General features: G+C 38.7%; 1 protein-coding gene across 2 annotated transcripts in view; it reads left to right on the top strand.

Annotated features, from left to right (window-relative positions):
* Positions 1-650: 650 nt before the first annotated feature.
* ARFGEF1 (ARF guanine nucleotide exchange factor 1) overlaps positions 651-25,006 on the top strand; it is an 83,356-nt gene continuing 59,000 nt past the window's right edge. For both annotated transcript variants that reach the window (XM_088131016.1, XM_088131015.1), the window contains exons 1-4: positions 651-1,276; positions 18,721-18,751; positions 19,974-20,130; positions 20,780-20,926. In XM_088131016.1, the coding sequence (XP_087987142.1) occupies positions 1,153-1,276; positions 18,721-18,751; positions 19,974-20,130; positions 20,780-20,926 (459 nt within the window). In that variant the 5' untranslated portion in view covers positions 651-1,152. The remainder of the gene's footprint in view (positions 1,277-18,720; positions 18,752-19,973; positions 20,131-20,779; positions 20,927-25,006) is intronic.

Here is a 25,006-nt window from a genome sequence, read left to right as displayed (position 1 = left end):
CTACAGTATACAGAAGAATATCACTGTTTATCTTTATAGAATACAAAACAAAGACATTACAGTATGTTTAACACGTTTGCATTTGAAGACCGGAGTCTAGTCCACAATATTCCATAGCTTCATTAATCTGTTAATACTAAAAATGCCGCCACACCTTTTTTGCGTGAGTTTGTATACACGTACTTGTGAATAAGGATTCAAAATATAAAACAAGGGTCCAAGGACTAGAAAAAGTATCCGCTTACAATCTGCAAGACATTATCTGCAGATAAACATAAGAAACAAGCTACGCAGCCGTTCCCCAAAGGAAGTACTTAATCACAAAAACACAATTTCCCCAGCTTTGCTATACTCATTTTGCAGCCGAAATTAATGAGGAAAAATCCCAGCCTGTTCGAGTCGAGTCCCAGGCGCCGGTAAATTCTTTTCCATCGTGTGGCAAATACGGGCAGATCTGCCTGGCAAGAAGACGCAAAGGAAATGGGGCTCCAACCGCTTGTCAGCCGGCGAGAACAAGCCTGCCCGGTCGGCGGAAGCCCTCAAAGAAATCAAAAATGGCGGGAGAAGGCTGGAGGCGAGCGGGCCCGGCCTCCAATCAGTCCCTCGCTCCCTTCTCTCCGAAGAGGAATCCCAGGCCCCGCCCTCCTCGCACCTGTTGCGCGCCGCCGGCAGCCAGTCTCAGCTACCCCTTGCTACCTTGCGCGACTGGTAGCGCCGCTATTTGCTCGCTCCCTCCCTCCCTCCTTGCGGCTGCGCCCTCTCTTCCCGGCCTTGAAGCAACAGCAGCAGTAGCAACCTCGACGCCGCTGCCGCTTCCTCCTCTGTAACCACTCGGCCCGGCCTTGACGTCGTTTCCTTCCAACATGGCGAGGACGGGAGGCTGCTGCTGTCGCCGCTGCCGCTGCTCTCGCTTCTACCGCTGCTGCTAATGGGGGCTGAGGCAAGCGGGCAGCGTTGCGTTCTTGTGAGAGCCGGTTCGTCCCTCCTCAGCGTCGAGCAGGGCCCGCAGTAGCCACCCAGTCAGAGCCCGGATTCAGTTCCGTTCAAGGAGGGAGACAATTTCCCGGAAAGCCGCTTCAGGTCTCAGCCGGCGGAGCCCTGAGAGTCAACCCCGCTCATACCCACTTTTCCCCTCACTTTCAGTGCGCCCTCATGTATGAGGGGAAGAAAACGAAGAACATGTTCCTGACACGGGCTTTGGAGAAGATCCTGGCCGACAAGGAGGTGAAGAAGGCGCACCATTCCCAGCTGCGCAAAGCCTGTGAGGTGGCCTTAGGTAAATTGGAAGGAGAGAGGGGAGGCAAAGGATGGGAAATGGGGTACCTGCGGCCGCCAGGCTGGGCCTTAGAATTGAATAGGGCGGCTGTCATTGTAGGGAGAGGCCGGCCTGGGGAAGAAAAGGCGACAGAGGCGGCGATGAGGGTTGTTTAGGGTGAAGGACTGCGTACGCGGATCGGGGCGACAAAGGTGCCCCACGGCCAGGTTTCGGGTAGATTCGGAGCGGAGCTGGAACGGGGAGGATGAGCTGCCGTGGCCCTTGCTGATGCGTGAGACAGGCCTTTGTGATCTGGCAATGCGGCGAGTCAGTGCCGAGGTGGATGTGGGGATGGGAGACAGGCGGGGAACCCCCGTAGGCTGTTCGTGTGTGTTTTGGGCTAGTCTTCGGAAAGAATCTTGAGTGTTAATGTGAGTGAACAGGAAGAGTTTGGTATTAACCATCCGCCTCTTCCCCCTCCCTTGCGTCGACGGCGAAATATAATCGGTTGCCTTGACATGGCTTTCTTTTACCTCCTCCCTCGCGCATAAACACACCCTGCATGAATAGGCAAGAGAAGGTGTGTAAAGAGTTGACCTGGAAGAACAAGGCCGTCTGGGAGGGAGCAGGTGACGGCAGCAAGGAGGGGGGAGAGGAGGACGGAAGCTGAAGACAAGATGATGGAAAAACAAGGGATAGCGATACCCTGGAAACATTTAAATTTGATACCTGAATTGAGAGGTTGTTGTGTAAGGAGAATGAATAACATCAGAAAAGGATGCAGTGATGGAAGAGAGCATTTGTTGTAGCATACAGAGATAGTTTTTAAACACACATATTTTGGGAGGATTAGTGTTTCTTGTCTTGCATAGTTATTTATGCCACTGTGAAAGGAAATATGAAACTGATATTTATTAAATGTGGGCTTAAATCCTTCCCTGCTGAACTCATTTTCAAAGAGCAATTGAATTGTTTTATTTTGAACAGGGTGATATTGAAATGCAAAGTGATTAGGTAGCATATGATGGAGAATTCTGATATGAGGACCAGCAAAGAATACCTTATCTTATTCTTCAATCATATAAGTGATCTTATATTTATTGAAAGAGTTGAGTGTAACTTAAGAACAGAAATAAATATTGTGTTTAATTTTAGAACAATTGAATAATCAATTTTCCCATTCTGGGATAATGGTGATATATATTATGATGAATTTAAAATTATGAATGTTATATACTGTAATGATTCTATTACATAAACATTAACCTTTGTTCAATATTGCTGATTTCATAAGCATGTGTATTCAAAGGTAATCATATATCTAAATATCTCTATTTAAGGCTTCTGGCCCAAAAAAGATTTTTATTGAAATGTTTTATGGATATATGTATAAATGTGGATATTAATCTATCATTTGCTTTCATTGCAATAAGCCTTGAGTATATAAAATACTTCACACACTGGGTGCAGCTAGTTTTATATAACTGCAATTAGAGCTGAACTAGACAATTGATATTTTTTTTGCTTGCCTATTAAATAGTTTTGTGATTTGGAAAAAAAAAACGTCTTTGTTTTTGACCAAATTGCATACTTTATGCACATTTCTAATTAACAGAATTGTAGTTGTAACAGAATTGTAGTTGTAAAATATTTTAAGTTCATTCTCTTTAATCTTCCATATTTTTGATGGTGTCAAAGCTATTGAGGTTCAGTGCCTCTGTTTTAAATTCCTAAGAAATAAATATTACAATTGATTTTTTTAAAAATTATCAGTTTTTTTTAATGGCATCACATTTCAAAAATAAAATCTAATAGAAAATGATTAGATCTTATAAAGTTAAAAGAGAGGGAGAAAAAGGAACCCTACATTAAATACTGGGGCAAATACTAAATAATAGGATGGATCTAAATACCTCAGTAGCGTAATAGTTCACCATCACCATGTACATATACCCAAACAATCATAGTTAGCAATGATTATAGTATAAAGGTACTATATTGATAACATTAACTTGGCAGAATTAACTCTTTTAAGTTAAAATTGACATATGGGGCCAGTGAACTCCTATGGTCCTTTATAATGGCTTTTGCTCTGTGAGTAAGAAAGTACATACAAGAAAATATAGAATCAGAAAAAAGCAGTCCAGTGCAATTACATAAGATGGAATTTATGATATAAGCAAAATTCATCCATTCAAGCAATCCTATTAGTTTAAGAAGCCTATATATTATAGTAGTTAAAATGTTTTGTTTGACTAGGAAACAGATGTTAAAATCCCCACTTGGCCAAGGAACTCACTGGGTGATTTTGTGCCACTCTCTTAACCCAACTTACCTCATAGCATGATTGTTGTGATTATAAAATGGGGGGAAACCCCTGGGTAGACAGTTTGGCATTCCAGAGAAAGTTGGGCTATAATACAATAATAAATAGCTTTGGAGAAAAGATAATGAAATTATGACCTGTAATGTAATTTATAGATTTGCCCTTAACTCTAATTTATAATAATACATTTAAAGTAACTCATAGAGAAATCTGGAGGCAACAATATTATTCATTTGTATTTCAGTTCAGGGCTAAATCCGTAAGAATCTGTAAGAATGCATTATTCTTACAGAGAGTTGTGTGATACCATGAGACAATTTTGAGATGCAAAGTATTGTTCTTCATGTATATGTACTAGACTGTATATTGTTATGAGCCGCCTAGAGCTGTGTTCTAAGATGGCAGCTATACAGATCTTTTAAATAAATGAATAAATGTATGCTTTTTAAAACAAAATCCTGACAAATGACAGTAAGCAAGTTTGAGGACATTGGGAACGAAGGCTGGAAGTAGTCGTTGAATTATATGCTTACCAAATATTTAGTTACATTTAGTTACACTTCACTACTCCATGATGTGCTTGGCTTGGTTTTGTTTTAGCACACTTGTAATTTGTAAGCAACATATTCCAGGAAGTGAAATGTATTGAACTTGATGCAGCTAGTGAATAAGTGTGTTAGTTATATTAATATATTTCGTTAAGATATTGTTAGCATAATATCTTATAGGATGACAGTATCAGTTTGATTGATCCAAAAAGGTTTTATCATCAACCATATGATAATCTTAGGTACATACATGAATAGTATCAGAGGGTACCTGGTAGCAAGTTTAGCTGTGCATATGCCCCATTAATAAAAAAAAGCCTAAAGAATATTATCCAAATTTCTGCTGTTGTACAATATGACTTCTTAACACGTTAGAATAGAATAGTATATATCATTCAGTATGATTGATTGATTATGTGCCATCGTAACTTTTGACTTCTAGTGACTACATAGATAGATTTTCTCCATGACGATCTATCCCTAACCTGGTCTTTCATGTCTTCCAACATTGCACCCATCGCCACTTTAACTGAGACCATCAAGTTTGCTGCAGGTCATCCTTTTCTCTTTCCTTCCATCTTTCCCAGCATTAGAGCCTTTTCCAGAGAGCTAGGTCTTTGCATAATGTGTCTCTAGAACTCTGAGTTGATTTGTTCCCACTGTTTGGTTTGGCTGTCCATGATATTATCAGGAATCTTCTCCAACACCAAAATTCAAAAGCGTTAATATGCTTCCTATCCTGCTTCTTCAGAGTCCACCTTTTGCTTCCATAGAGTGTCACAGGTAAAAACTATTCCCTGCACAATTCTGATCTTTGTAGATATAGATATATCACAGCATCTGAATATCTTTTCCAGGGTCTTCATTGTACCCTACCAAATGCTAGTCAGTGGCATACTTCTTGACTGTATGTTTCTTTACTGTTGATAGTTGATTTGAAGAGGCAGAAGCTATCCACCATTTCATTGTCAGTTCTGAATCTGGTTGCCTATTGTCATCAATTTGATCTTCATTATATTTAATAGTGCCTTTTTTTCACTATGCTCTTTGACTTTCATTACTAGAGTTTGCAGATCATTTGCATTTTCAGCTGAGAGTAATGTCATCAGCATAATGCAGGTAACTGATGGTTCTTCCTCTAGTTTTAAAACAAAAGTCGTCATCTTCCAATTTAGCCTTCCTCAATATATATACAGCATGTAGGTTAACAAATAAGAAAGAGTACATAGCCTTTTCCTTACTCCTTTGCTAACCTAAAGTGTTTTGCCGTGTTCTCCCCAGATCATGACTTCTTGTCCTGTCCATAGGTTTTGTGTGAGGATAGTGAGATATTCTGAGATTCCCATTTTCTTAAGGACATTCACAGCTTGACACAGCTTGAAAGAATTGAAGGCATTTCTATGGTCAATTAAACACTTACTGGCTTTTTCTTTTTCTTTTTTTAGTATAGTTTAGGCTTTCTCAAATATCCAGCATACATCAGCAATAATGTCTTTGGTCTTGAGACTTTTCTAAAACCATATTGAACATCTGGCATCTCCCTTTCTGTGTAGGGCTCTAATCTGCATTGGATGATCCTAAAAATTATTTTGCTAGCGTTAAAGATAGGGGGACGCAGTGGCACAGCGGCTTAATGACGCTGAAAGTTGCTGGCCAGAAATGGTCAACGCTTCAGCGGTTCGAGTCCAGCCTTTGCGTTAGCAGGGTGAGCTCCTGTTTCCTCCCCAGTTCCTGTCAACCCAACAGTTCGAAAACTCACGTGAGTAGATAAATGGGTACTCTCACTCCGGTGGGAGGAAAAATGCTGGCAGCGCCTTGCAAAAAGGAGTCGGGAGCAGTTGCTGGTAAACGCGAAAAACCGTGCACACCCGAAAAGGGCGCGAAGCAACGGAAACCCCGCCTCCTGCGCTCGCCAGCTGGGCTCTGCCCTAGGAAGGAGCCTCTGGCAAACCACTTCTGAAACAATTGCCTTGAAAACTGCAAGGACTGGTCCAAGCGGTCACTGCAGAGTCGGTAACAACTGAGCGCAGATTAAAAAAAAAAAAGCGTTAAAGATGCAAAAGTTTGAACACTCTGTTAAGTGTTCTTTCTTTCATTAGTTTCTGACAGATCTCTTCCAATCTGTTGGCCACTATGATATTTTTCTTGTAAAAAGGGAATATCTTCTAAAGTCTCTTGGGTATTGACATCTGTACTGTACAGATTTTCAGTATATTCTGTCCATCTTTAATCTCATTTGAATCAGTTATTATCTGTCCATTGACATCCTTTGGCATATCAACTCAAGGTTGGGACCTTCTCCTGAGTTTGGAGATCTTTCAGATTTTTCCTTGTTTTTCTGTGCCTGTTTCCATCTTCAGTGTCTTTGCAGATGTCATTGTAATACTGCTTCTTGTCTCTTCTAATAGCTCTATGAAATTCTTTGTCAAGTTCCTTGCTAAGATCTTTTTCTTTCTTGGCTTTGGCTTTCTCTCCAATTTCTCTGCTCTGCGGGGGGGGGGGGGGGTGCAAGCAATTTCTGCAGGGAATTTCTCCTTTGTGTGATACTTCTCCACATACACACGCACACACACACAGAGCGGAGAGATTGGAGAGAGGTATTTCAAGAGAGTAAGGTGTTTGCATAGCATGCCTGCAGCTCCCAGCCCCAAGCTGCAGTGCAATCACATTACTTTCAGTGTGTACAAGAAAGTAAACAGGCACTTGAGCATTCTAAAGGGTGGGAAGTGTTTAGGAGACAAACAAAAGCCAAAGGTGTGAACCTGAGTAGTCTTGTCTCTTTCTAGCCAGAAAGCACAGTGGCAGTCACATGATTTCCCATTTAGCCACCGCTTCGCTTAACAGCAAGGTGCTGGTCCCAATTATGGTTGTTAAATGAGGACTAAATATATGGTTCTTTAAAACTGGATAATAAAGTGAAGGCATGGTAAATGCAGTAAAGCATTCATGTAAGTTTTGCTGTAAATCCTTGTTGAACTGAGATTAAAAAAAGGAAAAGTTCTTCCCCCAGTTTGTTAGGATGAATCATCTTGATTTTCACGGTTCTTATCATTAGATAATATCTTAATTGTTAACATATATTTTGTGCTCTTTTGCTTGTGCCCTGTTTTTCTTCCTATGTGAGCTCAGTTCCCTGTTTCTTAACCACAAAAGCAAGCTCTAATAGAGGCAAGATTAATCCAAGAAGTATTGAAATTATACCTAAAAACTGGACCTCATGCTTCTCTTGCCCTGCCGCACTCACCTCTGCTTCAACTCCCCCCATCTGCCTATCTCCTCCCATCTCTGCCCTTTTAGCCGCCCTGTACTCTGCCGCCTACCCCGTTACCCCCAACTGACCTTCGCCAAAAGGGCCCCTGGAGAACCAGTCTGTGGGCTTCAACGCGTTGGAAGCTGCTGGACCTTCACAAAGCTTTGCAGGAGGAAGTCTGGACTGAGAGTGAGCAGAGGCCCTGCAGGTAGGTTCTGTCAGCACTGGGCTCGCCTCCATCCCTCACTGAAGCACTGCAGGCCAGTTCTCCAGGAGTGCTTCTAACATGAGCTGCAGAGCGCACACCAAAAGCACCCCTGGAGAACTGGTCTGCGGGCTTCAGCATGTTGTAAGCTGCTGGCCCTTTGCTAGCCTTTGCAGGAGGAAGGCTGGGCCAAGAGTGAGTAGAGAGCCTGCAGGTAGGCTCTGCCGGTGCTGGGCTCACCTCCACCCCTTGCTGAAGCCTGCAGGCTGGGTCTCCATGAGTGCTTCCAATGCAAGCTGCTGTTCTGACTCAGGTTGCAGAGACACAGACACAGTTGCTAAGGAGTTGAGTAATTTACTACAACTAGGCAGATAACAGTAGACAAGATTGTAAATCAGGGTCTTTGCAAAGAATGCTTGCCTGAATAATTCCATTTGAAGTTCAAGTAGCAAGAGAATGGTCCACATTCATTCCAGGAATCAGAGCTGAGTTGGGTAGTCAGCCAGTCCAATAGTCAAGGATTCAAGAACAAAGAAACAGAAGAACAAGAGTCACAAGCTGGAATTCTGAACAGTTGATTCCAACAAAGGCTGAAGGCAAAGTGGCTACATAAATCTATCTGCAGGCAGCTGGCTGCAATTACTCAGGCTTCACCCTTTGCCTAGCAAGGAGCCTCATTGAGTAGCATTGCTCTACTCATTGCTGCATGAATTGAGACCTGGGGCTTGAGGATCATGCCTCTTCATCCAACTGCTCCAGCTGATCAGGAGATGCCTATGGTTGATCAGCCTCATATGAATCATGGCTTGATGACTCCTGAGGTTGACAGTCCACAGGCTCAGCTGGAACAACATTGTCAGAGTCAGGTTCTGAATCTGAATCATGGCCCATAACAACTGCAGAGCTTGCACTGCACCTCTGGGAAGCCCTCACCCCTCTGTTTACTCCAGTTCTGCTGCCACCCTGAACAGCACCTCCCGCACAGCCTGCATCTTTACCCAGGGAGCTGCTGCCTCTCCCACTCACCTGGCAACGGAGAGTGCCACATCTTGCCATCCCATCCCACTGCCTCCTCTCTGGCCAGACCCACAAGCTCCCTTCAGCAGATGAGGCTCCACCACTGTTCTGCGCTCACTGTACGCATCCCAGCGCCTGGATCCAGGGCCAGAAGCAGGAGGAAGAAGATGAGGAAGGTCAGCTGGGGTGGCAGCAGGGGTATGCAGCAAAATGCAGGGTGGCCAAAAGGGTAGAGATGGGGGAATATAGATGGATGGGGGAGTTGGTGGTCATAAGTACAGGCAGGCTGCCAAGCACCCAAATTTTGATCATGTTACCACAGGGGTGCTACAATGGTCATAACTTCAAGGACCAGTAGTAACTATCATTTGTTCAGCGCCACCATAACTTTGAACAGTTGCTGAACAAATGATCATTAAGTGAGGACTACAGGTAGTCCTTGACTTATGACCACAATAGAGACTGGAAAATCCATTGTTAAGCAGTGTGATTGTTAAATGGGGCATCACGTGACCGCAACCAATTTTATGACCTTTTTTGCCATGGTAGTTAAGCGAATCACCGTGGTTGTTAAATGAGATATCATGTGACCGTGACTTGTGACCTTCCCTGTTGGCTTCCCCAATGATTTTGCTTGTGGGAAGCTGGCAGGGAAGGTTGCAAGTGGCGATCATGTGACTGCAGGACACTGTAACCATCGTAAATGTGCAACAGTTGCCAAGCCCCCAAATCACAGTCACGTGACCATGGGGATGCTGCAATGGTCATAAGTGCGAGGACCGGTCGTAAGTCACTTTTCAGCACCATCGTAACTTTGAATATCACTGAATGAATGGTTGTAAGTCAAAGACCACCTGTACCTGTAATTAATAAAATTATTAAAGAGTAAAAGTTCAAGACAGAACTTTGTAGTGTCCCATACAATACTTTATTCCAATTTGATGAGAAAACATTGATAAGCACTCTCTGAGTACAATTTTCAAGTATGAATTTATTTTAGTTGTTATGCCATTCAGCTCACACTTAACTAGCTTGCTAAAAAGAAAGAAATAGAATATCAGATACTTTTCTGTGATCAAGATGTTTTTATCTCTTGTTTTAATAACAAAATATTTTTGTTATTAAAGGTAATACCTTTACATATCCGTTCTTAGGTAAAAGTGTTTTCATTTTGTAGAATAGGATTTTTGCCTACTATTATTTCTACATAGTTCATAAATGTTTACCTTGGCATTAGTGATCATTTGCTGTTACAGTCCTTTCTTAAAAGGCTATGATAAATGTTTTTAGTCCAGTGCTGATTTAATACTCTCTAGACTGTAGACTTGGCCATGAAGAAAGATCTAAAATCCATAGGAATAATGTTTTTACTGTGCCTTCTGAAGTTGTATTGGTGTAATTCAAACACCTAATGAAATTTCTAATTACCAAGTTTAAGGCTTGTTCTATAGTGATCAACGGATATATTCAGTTATGTCTAGGTTTGCAGATGTGGTGTCGGGCTCTTTGGCAGCTGCTTAAAACCAAAAGAGATTCTTTCCCAAGCCCAATTCTTCCAGGGTTCTCTTAAACGAAAGTTGCTGGGATGGACTTATAAGAATTCCAGCAACTGAGCTATTACCAATTTGGAACCATTATATTCCATTTAAACTATTGAGTGTGCTATCTGCAGAAATCAGCAAGATACCCAATATGAAAGATGTTTTTCTGCCGCATTGAAGAAATATTATTCAAAATATTAATGTGGTTTTCAGGTTGTTCAGAGTAAGGAACAATTGTTTAGCAACCAAATGACATATGGCATATTCTTTGCCTGTCCTATCAACACAATGTGGCATAGGACTCTGACCTGTATAAAATAGTATTTTGTTATTCTGGCTGCTTTAAAAAAATAAAAGGAATAAATCATAGAACATAGTGTCATTTTGTGGGGGTAAAGTGTTCATTCCATCTCTTTCTTTTACTTACTGTCATCCTTTCTTTCTGAAGGCCTCAGAGAGCTCTTTCAGTCTAGGCGTGGCGATACTACTGCAACAACAAAGAGCAAATCAAACTAAATGTCTGAGGTTTGAATTAAATAGGTTCCTCCCAGATCCTTTCTGACAATGTTGTAATCCTTTGTACCTGATCTGGTGCAGCAAGTTCTAATTTTAGGTATTTGAGGTAGTGATAAATGTAGGGGTGTACTGACTTTTTCCACATGTGAAATTTGCATGTATGTTTAAGTTACACAATGGACTACAAAATGTAAATGATGCATGGTATATGTTATATTATATCCCCTTTATCAATATTGTTGAAATGAAGATCAAATGTTGAAAAAGTCAAAATTTCAGTGGGGTATACCTCCTTTTTCACATGACTCTGTGTGTGTGTGTGTGTGTATAAAACAAAATTTTGAGCTTTGTGTGTGAATACATTAACATATATGCCTATTCACATACACAGAGCATACAGTACACACATATATACGCAGAGAGAGCAAGTAGAAGCAAACTTTCATTTTACAGAAAGTAAAACAGCTTGGTTAGCATGCCTGTCTGTTAGCACATTGTTGTAAATGACCTAATCCAAGGATAGCAAATAAAGCAAGAGAGGATGACAGCATTTAACCAAGTACTGTATGGTGTTGAAGATAGAACTAGAGAAATATTGGGATTGGATTACTGTGGCACATGGAGTATCAGAGTGGTTGTGAAAATGGAAGCAAAGAAAGGAATTGATTCAGAGAAGAAATAGAGCATGAATAAGTTATAAAGAAGAGGGAACACAGAAGATATCACCTGCTGGTTATTTGTGAATTACAAGAAAGAATTACTATGTATAAAGTGTTCTTTAGAGCAGGCTTTTTTCCAATTTTGCTGCAGAATGCTAGGGTTCCACAAGAACATGATGGAGTTTCATGAGAGACTAAGCCAATTTTCTATCAGTAGAGCTTTGCCTCTTAATTAGGGGTTCCTGGATTTTAAAAAAAAAAACCTAACAGGTTCCATGGCCTGAAAAAGTTTGAAACGCTTGTTAGAATATCAGTGTGCACTTTTTTCTGGCTGTACTTGGCCTTTGAAAACAATTACATTTTATCTTGGTGTGAAAGTCCTTTAGATGTTTAAAAATAGATACTAATATCCTTCTTAATTTTTTTCAGGCTAAAATATCCAGTTATTTTGGCAACTATTTTTAAAACTTTGTTTTCAGACTCAGCTATAATCTTGGGCATTAATTTATCAATGATCTTCTTAAAATGGGATCCAGAACAAAACACATTCAATAAAAATGTTGATAGACTTCTAAGTTAATTCTTCTGATCAATATCATTTATTTCTCCATTGGTTGATAATTTTTTCCATACACAGGCTAATTTTAGTAAAAGAAAATATGAGCACACTATTTTGAAGAGGGTCAGATGCTTGCATTGTTTGATGTATAAAGGAAGACAATCACTTGTTTGTCTTCAGACATGTTGTTTGTGGCCTTTTACTTTATGTAAAACGATATCCGGACAGAAAAGGGGGGGTTTAGTATTAAAGGAGCTTTGTCTTTGCATTTTCTAAATGTCTGTTTTGATCATTTGCCAGTTTCATGTAAGTCTAGCTTGTAGCCAACCTTGATTTCTTTTTTCTGCAATGAAACTCATAAATCAAAGAGTTTGCGCATTTGTATGTTACAATTTTGGGGTAGGGTTGTTAACCATACAGCATTTAATTGAACAGTGAGGACGTAATATCCTAGATTTTAGTGACAGTTGTGAAAGTACCAAATTCCAAATTATCACTCCTGTTCCTCTCAGAATGCTTTACAAGTGATAAATAAAAAGTTTTTTCTTAAGTTACATTTTTCCCTCAGTATGTGTGTGTCTACAGGTAGTCCTTGCTTAATAACCATTTGTTCAGCGACCGTTTGAAGTTACAACAGCACTTAACAAATGGTGGTTACAGGCAGTCCTCAAAATTATGGCCGTTGCAGCACCTCCATAGTCAAGTGATCAAAATTCAGGCACTTGGCAGCCTGCACACATTTATGACCACAGCATGCACTTCAACTTCCCCCACCTGCCTATCTCCCCATCTCTGCTCTTTTGGCCACCCTGCACTCCGCCTCTTGCTGCCCCCATCTGACCCTCACAGTCGTCTTCCTCCCACAAGGCACAGGCAGCTGTTGGCTCTTAATGAGGCCCTTGCAAGGCTTCCCCAAAGTTGCAAAGCCCTTGCGCAGCCTTCATGAAGCCTTGTGGGGGCCTCACAAAGGGCCAGCAGCTGGCTCAGCTCGGTGCACCTTGTCAGCAGCAAAAGAAGACAGCAAAGGTCAGCTGGGGGGCCGGAGGGTGGCAGGGTTAGGCATCAGCTGAGTGCAAGGTGGCCAAAAAGGCAGAGATGAGGATAGGTGGGAGGGAGTTGAAGTGGAGGCGAGCGTGGTAGGGCAGGAGAAGTGTGAGGTCCTCACCTAACAACGGCACAGTCCTGGCCTAACAACCACAACCGGAATTGCCATCGTTAAGCAGTGCAGTCATGTGATGTTTCGCCTAACAATTGCATCACTTAGCGACGGAATTTCAGCTTATACCTTTTTATAAAATTTGTTAATTCAGAAAAAGTGGTACCAGACTTCTTCTGAATTTTTGCCACTATAAACTAACACATCTCTCCTCTTCCAAAGATATGTGGCGTTGCTTATCATTTTAAAAGCTCTTGCTTGTAATTAAAAGTCTTTTAGAACTGAATTTATGCAAATAAAATTGTAATAAATGAGGTGAAGCAGAATATGCCATAAACATTGAAACGATGTTAAAAATAAAGCTGTAAGGGATCAGTCTGAGTCTTCAGTTTCAAAGGCTGTAGGGCTTCACCAGTCTAACCCTCAGCCTGCACCACAGAAATTAGATGAAGAGAACATACTTGAAATGACACAGGTACAGGCTAAATAAACTAATCCAGATCCTGAGCTAGGAAAGGTCCCAAGGCCAGCAATATGTCACAAATTAAGAGAAGAGCAAAGAAAGTCAAGCTATCTTCTTGAAGGAAAGAGTCATGGCTTGTCAAATTACTCAAGCTGGTAGTAACAGCTATATGAAGAAAACTGCAGTTTGGCTGTTTGTGGTAATCAATGTTCTGTGCTTCCCATTCATCAGTTGGGCAGAAAAGCAGTCAGAAGATAAGGAGATTTCCATTTAGCTCAGAAATAAGTTCAGCACTCCATCATATCAGCCAGATGTCCTGCACTAAACCATAATGCATTTGATTTGGGTTTGGCCTGGTACAATGTGTGAATTGTTTTGATTTAGGGTTATATAAGAAACTGTAACATAAGTATTTGTATAAAACGATGGGCCTTTTCTTTAAAAATGCACAAAACATTCAGGTCAGATAATCTCAGTATAGACTATGTAGTTGTTTACAGATAGGTCTCTTTATGCTGTTTATGTGTGTGTGTGTACACACACATACATATATACACATACATATATATACGTACATACAATTTGCTTGCAAATTCAATATTTTATTGTCTGTTGGAGAATAGCTGAAGTTTTGCTGCTGCCCTAGAACCTCTTTTTATATTGGCTTTGGTGGTGGTGTTCCTTTCTGGTTCTTCACTTTTGTTTCCCAAACATTGTGAGATACTATGATATCCTCATTTTTTTAAAAGCCCACTATTCCTTTTTTGCAAAATGTACAACCCCAGTAATTTTTCTCACTTGTAAAGCAGCAAAATAATACCAAGCATTTAACCAAAACATCAGAAGTAATTACATAATATAGGTTTTCAACAAGAAAGTGCATAAGTTGACAAAATTACTATGGCTGTCTGACTATACTGTATTAGGGAAGCCAAATAATTCTTTAATGTGGGCACACTTAACATCTCATTATATATTTAAGGAAATTCTAACAGGTTCACTCCCCATGACTTATCAAACTTGAAGCATTAGCTGAAACATACTTTTAATGATGATGAAAGGAAGGAAACTGATGTATGATACTTTGAAAGGTTTTTTCATTCTGAGTTTGCATATTTTAAGTATTATGTCCTTTAATACAGGTAGTCCTTGAGTTATGACCATTCATTCAGCAACCGTTTGAAGTTACGAGGGTGTGAAAAAATGGACTTATAACTGGTCCCCAAAATTATGGCCATTGCAACACCCCTGTGGTCACATAATCACAATCTCAGAGCTTGGCAATTGCCAAGTACCCCGCGATCACATGATTGCCATTTGCAACCTTCTCTGCCAGCTTCCCACAAGCAAAGTCAATGGGAAAGCAGGCAGGGGAGGTCGCAAGTCACTCTGGTAAGTCTCCCCCACCCACATTGGCCTTTCTTTGCTCGCTCGCTTGCACACACCACACCCTCGTTCCTCCCTTCACTCGCATGCACTCACTGTGCCCTCCTTCCCCCTTTGCTTACTTGCATGCACCAGTGCCCTCCTTTGCTCACTCACATGCACCAGCACCCTCCTTCGCTCACAGGCATGCACCACACCCTCCTTCCCTCCTTCACTCACTCACAGGCACCAGCACCTCCTTCCCCTCTGCTCGCTCATACACACCAGTGCCCTCCTTCCCCCTTCGGTCGCTCACTCACACACAAGCACCAACACCCTCCTTCCCTCTTTCGCATACATGCACTGCACCCTCTACTCACTTGCGTGCACCAGCATCCTCCTTCCCCTTCACTTGCACATGCCCTCCATCTCTTCTTTACTTGCACACATCAGCGCCCTCCTTCCCCTTTCACTTGCTTGCACACACTGTGCCTCCCTTCATGCTATGCTGTGGCTCTGAGGCTTTGCAGGAGGAAGGAGAAAGCCTCATTAACAGCCAGCAGCTTCCAACATGAGCTGCAGAGCACATGCCAGAAACACCCCTGGAGAGTCCTCAAACGAGTGAAGGAGGGAAGGTGGGTACAGTACATGTGTGTGAGTGAGCAAAGAGGGAAGGAGGGTGCTGGTGCAAGCAAGCAAAGGAAGGAAGGAGGACGCAGTGCATGTGTGTGTGCGAGTAAAGGAGGTAAGGAGGATGCAGTGCATGCAAGCGAAGGGAAAAGGAGGACCAAGAAGCTCCAGAGTCGCATGGTTCTGGGGCTGCTTGTCACCCTGCAGGGTGGCCAGAAGGGCAGAGATGGTGGGGAGATAGGCAGGTAGGGGGAGTTGGAGGCAATCCCTTACCTTACTGAGGCTCAAGGCTGGAAGGGACCAAGGCCAGAACAGCTTGGATTGAGGTGGGTCCTCAGCTAATGATTGGTGGAATTTGCTTAACGATGGCAATGGGGAGTGTCAGGGTAGAATTTGCTTAACGATGGCAATGGGAAGTGCCAGGATTGCCATTGCTAAGTGAAGCAGTCACGTGACATCTTGTTTTATGACCACATCGCTTAGCGACAGAAATTCCAGTCCCAATTGTCATAAGCCAAAGACTATGTGCTATATAAATACAATAAATAAATATTGTTTTGAATCAATAAAAGATGGCATTTTTTCATTATTTTTTATCCATAGAAAATGTCCCATTTTAAAATGCAGTTGAACAATCAATAATGTAATGAATGTGAGTTAGGCAATCAATCTAATGCCAATCAGATCTGAAAATTTTATAGTTGACAATCCCTAGGAAAAAGCATTTATTTATTTACACATATGAATGTACTATCCAACTCCCAAGTTTATTCTTAATATTAGTAAATGTTAATCTTTGCATCAGGCTTGACCCCTGAGATGTTCATGCAGTTTTTTTGGAGATACTTCGGGAGTGATTTGGCATTACCTTCTTCAGGGTATTTTTTTCAAGTCCCCCAATCTAGTGTATAGCTCAGGGATTTCCTGATGATAAGTAAATGCACTGTGATAGTATCACCTGAAATGTATTTATATAATCCCCTCTTCTTTTAAATAAGGATAATATAATAAATAAGAGTTCAGTATAATGTAAAATGCAGCAAACTGGTCTGAACTGAGGGCTTTCAGGCTTGGGCTGCTTGTCTTCTACTGTAACTTTTATTCTAAATAATCTTAGGTGTTTTAAGTTTTATGAAACATAAAAATTATTTGAAGCAAAAAATATACAAAAGATTAGAGACAGGACCAATATCAGTGTGGTTAATAAGCATCAGTATGATTAATAGTCAGAATAAATGGGTATGAAAAGCAGGATGAGTTCCTTCCTGAAATGGAAATCATCTGCAAGATTTGGGGGGGAAAGCTTAACATTTGCATTGGATTATCTCTCAGGGGAAAAGGAATATTGAACATTGTTCTTTCTCTAGCTCTGAAGAATCTTACTTCTTGTTCCAGGCTTAAAGCTGATGAAAAGAGCAAGACATTGTGACTTCGATATGCATTTTGGAAGTGTCATTGTTCCTTAGCGGAGAGTCAGCCTAATAACCACACATTTTTGGTTGAACAGGCAAATTTTGTGAACTCTTGATAATAAATGTTGACCCAAAAAATGTATAAATAAGATGAGGCATAATATACAGATGGAACTTTTGCTGTTAATTCTAGGGATTTATTATTACCAACATTTATAGGTGACTACTTTATGTTTTATGCTTTTTGTTGTTTCATTTGTCACTACCAGCTGTACCTCTTCAAATTATGATGTCATCTGTGAACACAGAGAATCCCAAACTGTATAAGCATCCCAAACTGCAGAAACTTTCTTAGATTTTTGCAAACTTTAGAACTATTTGTTGTCATGTATTCCTAGATCTTCACAAATATGTAAAAACTAATATGAGGAATTGTACTATGGATGCCATTGGATTGATCCTCTTTCTCCATATTCCCTTACCTTATAGGATAATTTGCTTTTTTATTTTATTTTATTTTATTTTATTTTATTTATTTAGTAATTTTTGGGGGGGTAGTATAAAGCTAAGTTTAGTTTCTTAATTTGAAATGTTTTGCACTCTGGATTACTTAAGTAACCTTTGGCAACCCTTTTCACGAAGCAAAAGTTACTGGAGACAATACCATAATCAGAGGTATATCCCCAACCTCTTTCCCACCTCCCTCTGTCCCCTATGCCCAACTGGCTGATGGCAAGGCCCAACGGGTGAGCAGCAATTGGCTGCTTTGGAAATGAGGCAGAAATTTGAAATCTCTTAACAGTGATAGATGTTGAGGGAAGGATGAGGAAGCAACTTGGATGCTTCCTGGCAAGATAGGGCTGGTTGGGGGGCACCTTTGGTCAATGGGTGAGCCCTCTTCCTCCCTCGAGGGAGGGGGCCCTTGGGAACACGCCAGAATGGGGAGCGAGGGTGCAGTTTTCCTCACAGTCCAAGGCTCCCTTTGTTCCACCTCCCCCCAGCAAAGTGGCAGGCAGTTCCATGGGTCAGCCGAGGAGGGAGGGAGGGAGATTTCTGACACTCCCTGCCAGCTTCCCACAAGCAAAGTTAATGGGGAAGCTGGCAGCAAGTCATAAGTCTCTCACACTCCCACTGTTTTTTTGTCCTTGGTCATTCTGTTTCTCTTTTTAGGTAAGGAAATATCTCTGAAACAATGACCCAATGGGTCACAAGTTGTCTAGTGGACTAGAAAATTCTCATTGCTAATCTGTTTAGCATAAAAATGAATATCATGTGGATAGTATATCAATATGAAAAGTAATAGATTATCTCTGTTATGAGTATTTCTTGTAGATAAGCACAACTGAATGCACTTAACTTTCAGAGATCAGAAAACACTCTGTTCAGAAAGAAAAGGAAACTGTGTCTATCTGAATTTTGTTTTATCCTGACTTCTTAATTAACATAGTACAGATTCACTGCACTTGATAAATATAACATGAAGTTGATTCCATTACTTCTACAAAAGCATATGTCTTATGAGTCGACTGGGTTCAATCCTTATTTATTATCTATAAAAGTGAGATCAGTTTTTTATTTATTTTACTTACAGCTCATGAATGATTTTGGATTACATTATACTCCAGGAGGACTGGATTGTACTCTACAGGAACCCCTTTACGTAGATTCTGATATGTTCTGTGGTCTATCAATATTCTATCAATATTGGAAATGTAACATTTGATTAAGAAATATATAAATATATATGAGATGTGGGAATTAGTTTTATTTTAAAGTTTAATAATTCTTATAAAACAGGTTTTATTTGCTTTTTTCCAGAGGAAATAAAAACAGAAACTGGAAAACAAAGGTAATTTTTCCTTATTAAGTATGAATACTTAAGTTTATGAGATGATTATAAGCACAAATATCTGACTTCATATGGAGATTAAGTCTGCCTTTCATTCTACTTTTTAAGGAGAAGGATTCACAAACTACCTTTTCAGCACTATATTATTATGTCTAAAGTACAGAAACTTCATGAGACAGGCCTGGCCTAGTACATATATAAACAATAACCCATAATGTGATTTTTCTGGTTTAGTATGATATGCATATCAATCCATAATAGCTTGGATTCTGTGGCTTCTTTCCCAAACCATAGTTAAAAGTCCTGGCTTAGTTTATATGCGAGTTTTGCTGTAAGTCAATTGAACCTTTCCAGTTCTGTGAAAACATAAAGAAAAATATTTAAAATTTCAGAGCATATAATTTTTAATAGCTTTGGCTTCAGATTAGTTAGGAAAAATGATCAAGCATGTTAGCTGTGAGTGTCCTAATTAAGAAGCACAAAATCTTTGAACACATTTTTCATTTTTCCACAAAAAATCAAGCATGGTTAAAAACAAAGGGAACTACAACCCTTCCCCATCCTGCTACCAGAAAATTACCTAAAAAAGGAGATACTTTTTTATGGGTCTGTCTGAAGGAAATCCTGTATTGACCTGGTTCATTTATTTCCTTTATAAAGTTATAAAATTACTTAAGACAAATGAGTCTCCTAATGCCTGTAGGTACTGATCATCATGAAAATCATTATTTTTGCAGTGAACTAAATGTTACATCTCATTCATTTTTACATGTGTCTTGAACATATGAAGCAGCATTCTACTTTTTACGGAGGATTTACAATTTTATTAATTAATTTTTTTCTATCTCATAAATATTAATACAACACACATTTAATTCTAGGTTAAAAGACATTTGTATAAAAGTGAAAGCATTTGTTTTTCTTTATCAGTATTCCAAAACAGAAGCTCTCCCGTATTCACATCATTCAACACAACAGTTCAGCTATGTAGCTGGCTCTAACTAATGTTAGATAGTCCTCAGTAAATCCTTAGTAAAATCTGTTTCTCTATTTGTTGCAAAACATTACATTTACTTTTGTCAGTGACTTGAAGTGTCAGTTTTAATAAGATAAATGTTTTACAGTTTAAATGTACAACTGAACATAAAGTATTATATGATAATAGCTGTAGCTATATCTGTGTTCATATTTAACTCATTTATTTTACTGCCATTTTATTTAGTCCACCTCATGGAGAAGCAAAACCTGGTTCAAGCACTCTTCCACCAGTGAAATCAAAGACCAGTTTTATTGAGGCAGACAAGTACTTCTTGCCATTTGAATTGGCATGCCAATCCAAGTGTCCCAGAATTGTTAGTACATCGTTAGATTGTTTGCAGGTCTGTATGGATCTATATTTCATGAAATATATGCTATTAAATTATTGGCTATTTTTAATGTTATTTTCTTATGGAAGTTTTTTTTCCTTGATTGATTTTATCCTGTTATTAATGTAAAAAAAATCTGACTTAAACATTTTATAAAAATTAAATTTGGGGGAAAATACATTTTTGTCAATTTTTTAAAAATATATATTCTTAAGAATTGAGTGGTATAGTTGGGATCTGTAAAGATAATTGTCTAGTTCACAGTGAAGCAGTACTTTTAAGTGTTGTGAACTATCTTTTTTTTCCCCATACATAACAGTGACTTTATGGTTTGTGAGCGTATTATTATGATGTCAAAAGTCAGGTAAATTATTATTACTGTTAATCATAATTTTGTTTTCTAGCTAGTTTTATGAACCCATTTCAAGCCAATATCTGAAACATTAATATGCCCTAATTCAGTTGTCTGAAAAAGATGATCACTGAGAACTGGGGAGAAGAAAATACACAAGGTCCTACTTATTCCTAAATGGCTCTGATTTTTTATTTAAAAATGTGAAGCTTACTGTGGTATTTAGATAATTATTTCCATGGCTGCAAAACATAATATATAATCTATTAGCTTTGCTTGCTCACTGTTGTTCATTTGCTTTACTCCCAGAAACTTATAGCCTATGGGCATTTGACTGGTAATGCTCCAGATAGTACTGCTCCTGGGAAAAAATTGATTGATAGAATTATTGAAACAATATGTGGCTGCTTCCAAGGTCCACAGACAGATGAAGGTGTTCAACTACAAATTATAAAGGTAATTTGGCATTAACACATAGCAGACTTTAAATGTACTAAGAGCTGAGGTTAAAATTATAGATAAGCAATTGTACTTTATTAAATATGAGAGGTTGTTTCTCCATAGTTATGTTGTATTTCTCAAAAACAATTTACAGTGAACAGAAATTATGAGTCTAACAAATATTTTTCATCCGTATTGAAAAGCTTCAATATTTTATATTGAATGTGAACCAGCAGAAAGTTGGCTGTCATGGATAACTCTATTCTAAGCAATCACCAGGTTGGAAGATATGGGAATTAGTTATAAAAATCTATCTTGCTTCATTCTCATCAGGTGATTAATGCATTTGACATTAATGACATATGTCATATGCTCAGAATTAGTATAAGAATTAATCAGGTGTCCATAGAAAAGTTTCTTGAGTGGAACTTTTAATTGCACTTGATATTTTTGTAATGAGGGCCACTAGAATGTTCAAATGAGCTAGTCACAGTTCCGTACCTGAGCAATTCCTTAAGATGAAATAATGTATGATATAAATACACCATTGTTAAGCAGAAATTGATTTGGATATTCTCTGTCTTGGTTTTCACACTACAATATTTTATTCCTTATATTAGTTATGCACTTTCCTGTCTGCCATAAACTATGACATTTTATTTCATTTGTTCAGCATTTCTAATACCTGAACTGCTTTTTATGCAAAGGAGGCACAGAGATTAATGTTTTGAATAAAATTTCACAATACACAATAACTTATTAAACAGGTGCACTGTTAGGCCATTACATCCATTAACCTTACAAAAATCTAAAATGCAACTAAGACCTTAATTCAACAGTGGCCCTTTGCATACTACCATTTAACGTCTACATAACTTAAACAAATGGTTTGTGCTGCTAGTGAAATAAGAGTATATTCACAATGTACCCTCATTAAAATCAGGAGAAGGAAAATATAGTTTTCCTTCATCCAAACTGAACTGAGAGGTAACCTGCCTCTTTTCAATATATTTCACACAGATTGATAATTATAGCAAGCAATATAAAAGATAATGTGATAAATCCTCAGTTTGAAAATGATCACAAGGTCAGAGGCTTTGTACAATTGGAATCTGTTGAGCTAGAAGCTAAATACATAGTTCTTTCAGTCTTTTTCAATCCACCCTAACAAAGCAAGAACTTAGTTGTCTCCATGAAATTCTTAATTCCTCTTAGCATCTAAATTATAAATCAACTCTTGCAGCCCAGTTCAGCTTGCAGAACGTTGGTCAGATTTCCTCTGGGGATCCCACTAACCTTTTGCAGAACTGATTTAATATGATTTCCAAAGACCTTAGATAATGGACATTCCACCTACAGATATCTATTTCAAACAGTATTTGCAGGATAATTTTCCCACAGAACCAGTCCAGATAGACATCTCGCTTTAATAGTTGTATTAGAATAGCTTCTGCACTAAATACAGTGGGGGAGATGGGCGGCATACAAATGTAATAAATAAATAAATAAATAAATATGGTAGATACCTATGTCACCATTGGCTAATCTTGTTCATTTCCTACATCTGTTTACTGAATCAAAAGCAGCAACCGAATCAAATGCTACATGCAAATATTTTGTGGTACTGCTCATATATTTGGAAACAAGATAAACTATTAAACTATCTAAAGAAGGAAAAAAGTGAAAAACCCTAAATTAAAAAAAAAACAAGATAACAGAACAAAACACCTAAATATCTAATTCACCTATTTTTATAAATATGTATACTGTATGTGTATATAAAAGTCCACTTTAAAAAGTAGATGGATACATATATAGATGGGTACTAAAATTATACGACTTTCTTCCATTTTTTCCAAATGATGATTCAGTTTTTAAATAATGAATTGAATCTAAACTGTATAGAATCATTTTGTCCTATGTTGCCTGTCCACTGATACAAAGCTAATTCTAGGTCTCAGAGTTGACAGATTTTAATAAGTCATAGTTTAGGATCAGGGATACAGATGCTCTTCAGTGAGTACATAATTATTTTTGTTGCCGATCCATACACTACAGTTCTTCATAGATTGAAAGTTTCCAGATTTTGGGGATATAATTTAACAAAATATTGACTTTTAAAATTCTTAACTGCAGTTGAAGAATGTGGTTCACCATAGAAATAATGTCTAATATTGAATTACAAGTGGACAAGTCCATAAGATATGTACCAAAGTTCCTTCAAATTTATTAAATCCCCAGCATAAAAATAATGAGATCCAACCTTTTAAACATTCTCTGAGGTGCCAATAGACTCTAAAGACAATTTTTCTTGAACCAGCTGAATTTTTTAGCCATAAGAAATATATGTGCTATTTTTTTTAAAGCTGCAGCCATTGATTTTTATAGAACACTCCACTATTCCAAATTGTTTGGATATTATCCAAATTTATTTTTGCTTTTTTTAAAATTTTGGTAATAAAAAAGTATTGATTTGTTTTCCACAAAAGCCATCTCCAACAACTTTAAAACTCTGGTGTTTCCGAGGCTGCACAGGCACGAATGCTGAATGAGAGAACATTTTTAACTGTAGGTATTGGAATTCAGTCTTTCTAAGTAAATTATATTCCTTTTGTAGGATTTTGAAAATGTTAGAAGTATTTTTACATAAAAACTGATTTACAGTACTGATTCCATTATGAGCCCATGTTTCATGTAGGATTTTTATTTTTTCACTTATTTTATTATTTACTTTTTTATTTATTTTATTTTGGGGGAAACTTAATAAATTAGGTATCTATTCTAACTATAGATTTATTATAAAATAGTGATATCATATTACTGTATTGCTAATTAGTTTTTTAATAATACAATAGTTTGTTAAAGATTAATTGTAATTTTTTTGCAATTAAAATAATATAAAATTTTAAAAACTGGCAGACTTTGAATCTTACTAAAATGTATTTCTGTACTATAAATCATTTCATTAATCTCTATTCAGTTACCTAATTTATCTAATAGCATCTTGACATAAAGTTTAGCAGAAATACCTAGAACATTAATTGGTCAATAATTCTTGGGTTCTTATTTCAATGGAGGCGAATATGTGTAGCTCAGGGTTGAACTGTGGAGTCCTTGGGGTTCTCTGAGCTTGGTTCTTTTCCTGCAAATGTTTCATTACCCAGCTAGGTAACATCTTCAGTGCTGGAATGGGATGGGATTTGCTCTCTGTTTATATACACTTGCATGCCCTGCCAGTGGTGGTGGGGGGGTTCTTGTTTATCTGTCTAACTGTCCAGACATACATGCACGCGTGCGCATACACACACACACACACACACACTATTATACCGAAACTCCAGGCCCTCTGAATACATTTCCCTTTTGTTAATACAAGTAAACCAGTTGTTATAACATTTGTATACCTCTGCAGAGGTTATATCAAATCCAGTTGAAATTTTATTTATGATCCAAGACCAAACACAAGAAAAAGGCCAACAATACAATAACTATAAAAAGGAATTTTTTAAAATTGCAAGAAAATCCTGAAACAATTAACAGCTAATAATTAGTAACATGAGGGAGGGACCAAACAACTTCTAACTGCAATAGCTATTAATAAAAATTTTGCAACCTTCTTAAAGGTTTCTGAAGAGTGGTCATCCAAGAAAAGGGTAATGGCCTCCTGATCACAAGGACAGTTAGAGTTGTTGGGTGTACAATGGGCATCTTAATAGCACATGTGGGACAGATTCTTGTTTATTTATTTACTTATTAAATTTATATGCCACCCATCTCCCCGAGAGGGTAACTCTGGGTGGCTCACAAAATCAAACATCAAAAACAGTAAAAAAATATAAATATCCACATTAAATTAGCTTAAAAAATCATACTATATAAAAAGACTATATACATAAAAAGACTATAAAATTCAAGATGGGGGGGGCAGAATCTATTAACCCATGAGCCAATTCCAATGATGCGAGCCCCCATCAGGCCCCTAGGCCCTCTGGCATAGCCAAGATTTCACACTCTTCCTGAAGGCCACGAGAGTGGGAGCACAACGCACCTCAGGTGGTAAGTTGTTCTACAGAGTGGGGGCCACGGCAGAAAAAG

Source organism: Python bivittatus, unplaced genomic scaffold, assembly GCF_059951505.1.
Source record: "Python bivittatus isolate LINGU-HERP-01145 unplaced genomic scaffold, Pbiv_v1 ctg000840_np1212, whole genome shotgun sequence".
Taxonomy (NCBI): domain Eukaryota; kingdom Metazoa; phylum Chordata; class Lepidosauria; order Squamata; family Pythonidae; genus Python; species Python bivittatus.
Note: the sequence above shows the minus strand (reverse complement) of the source record. Positions and strands in the feature narration are given on the sequence as shown.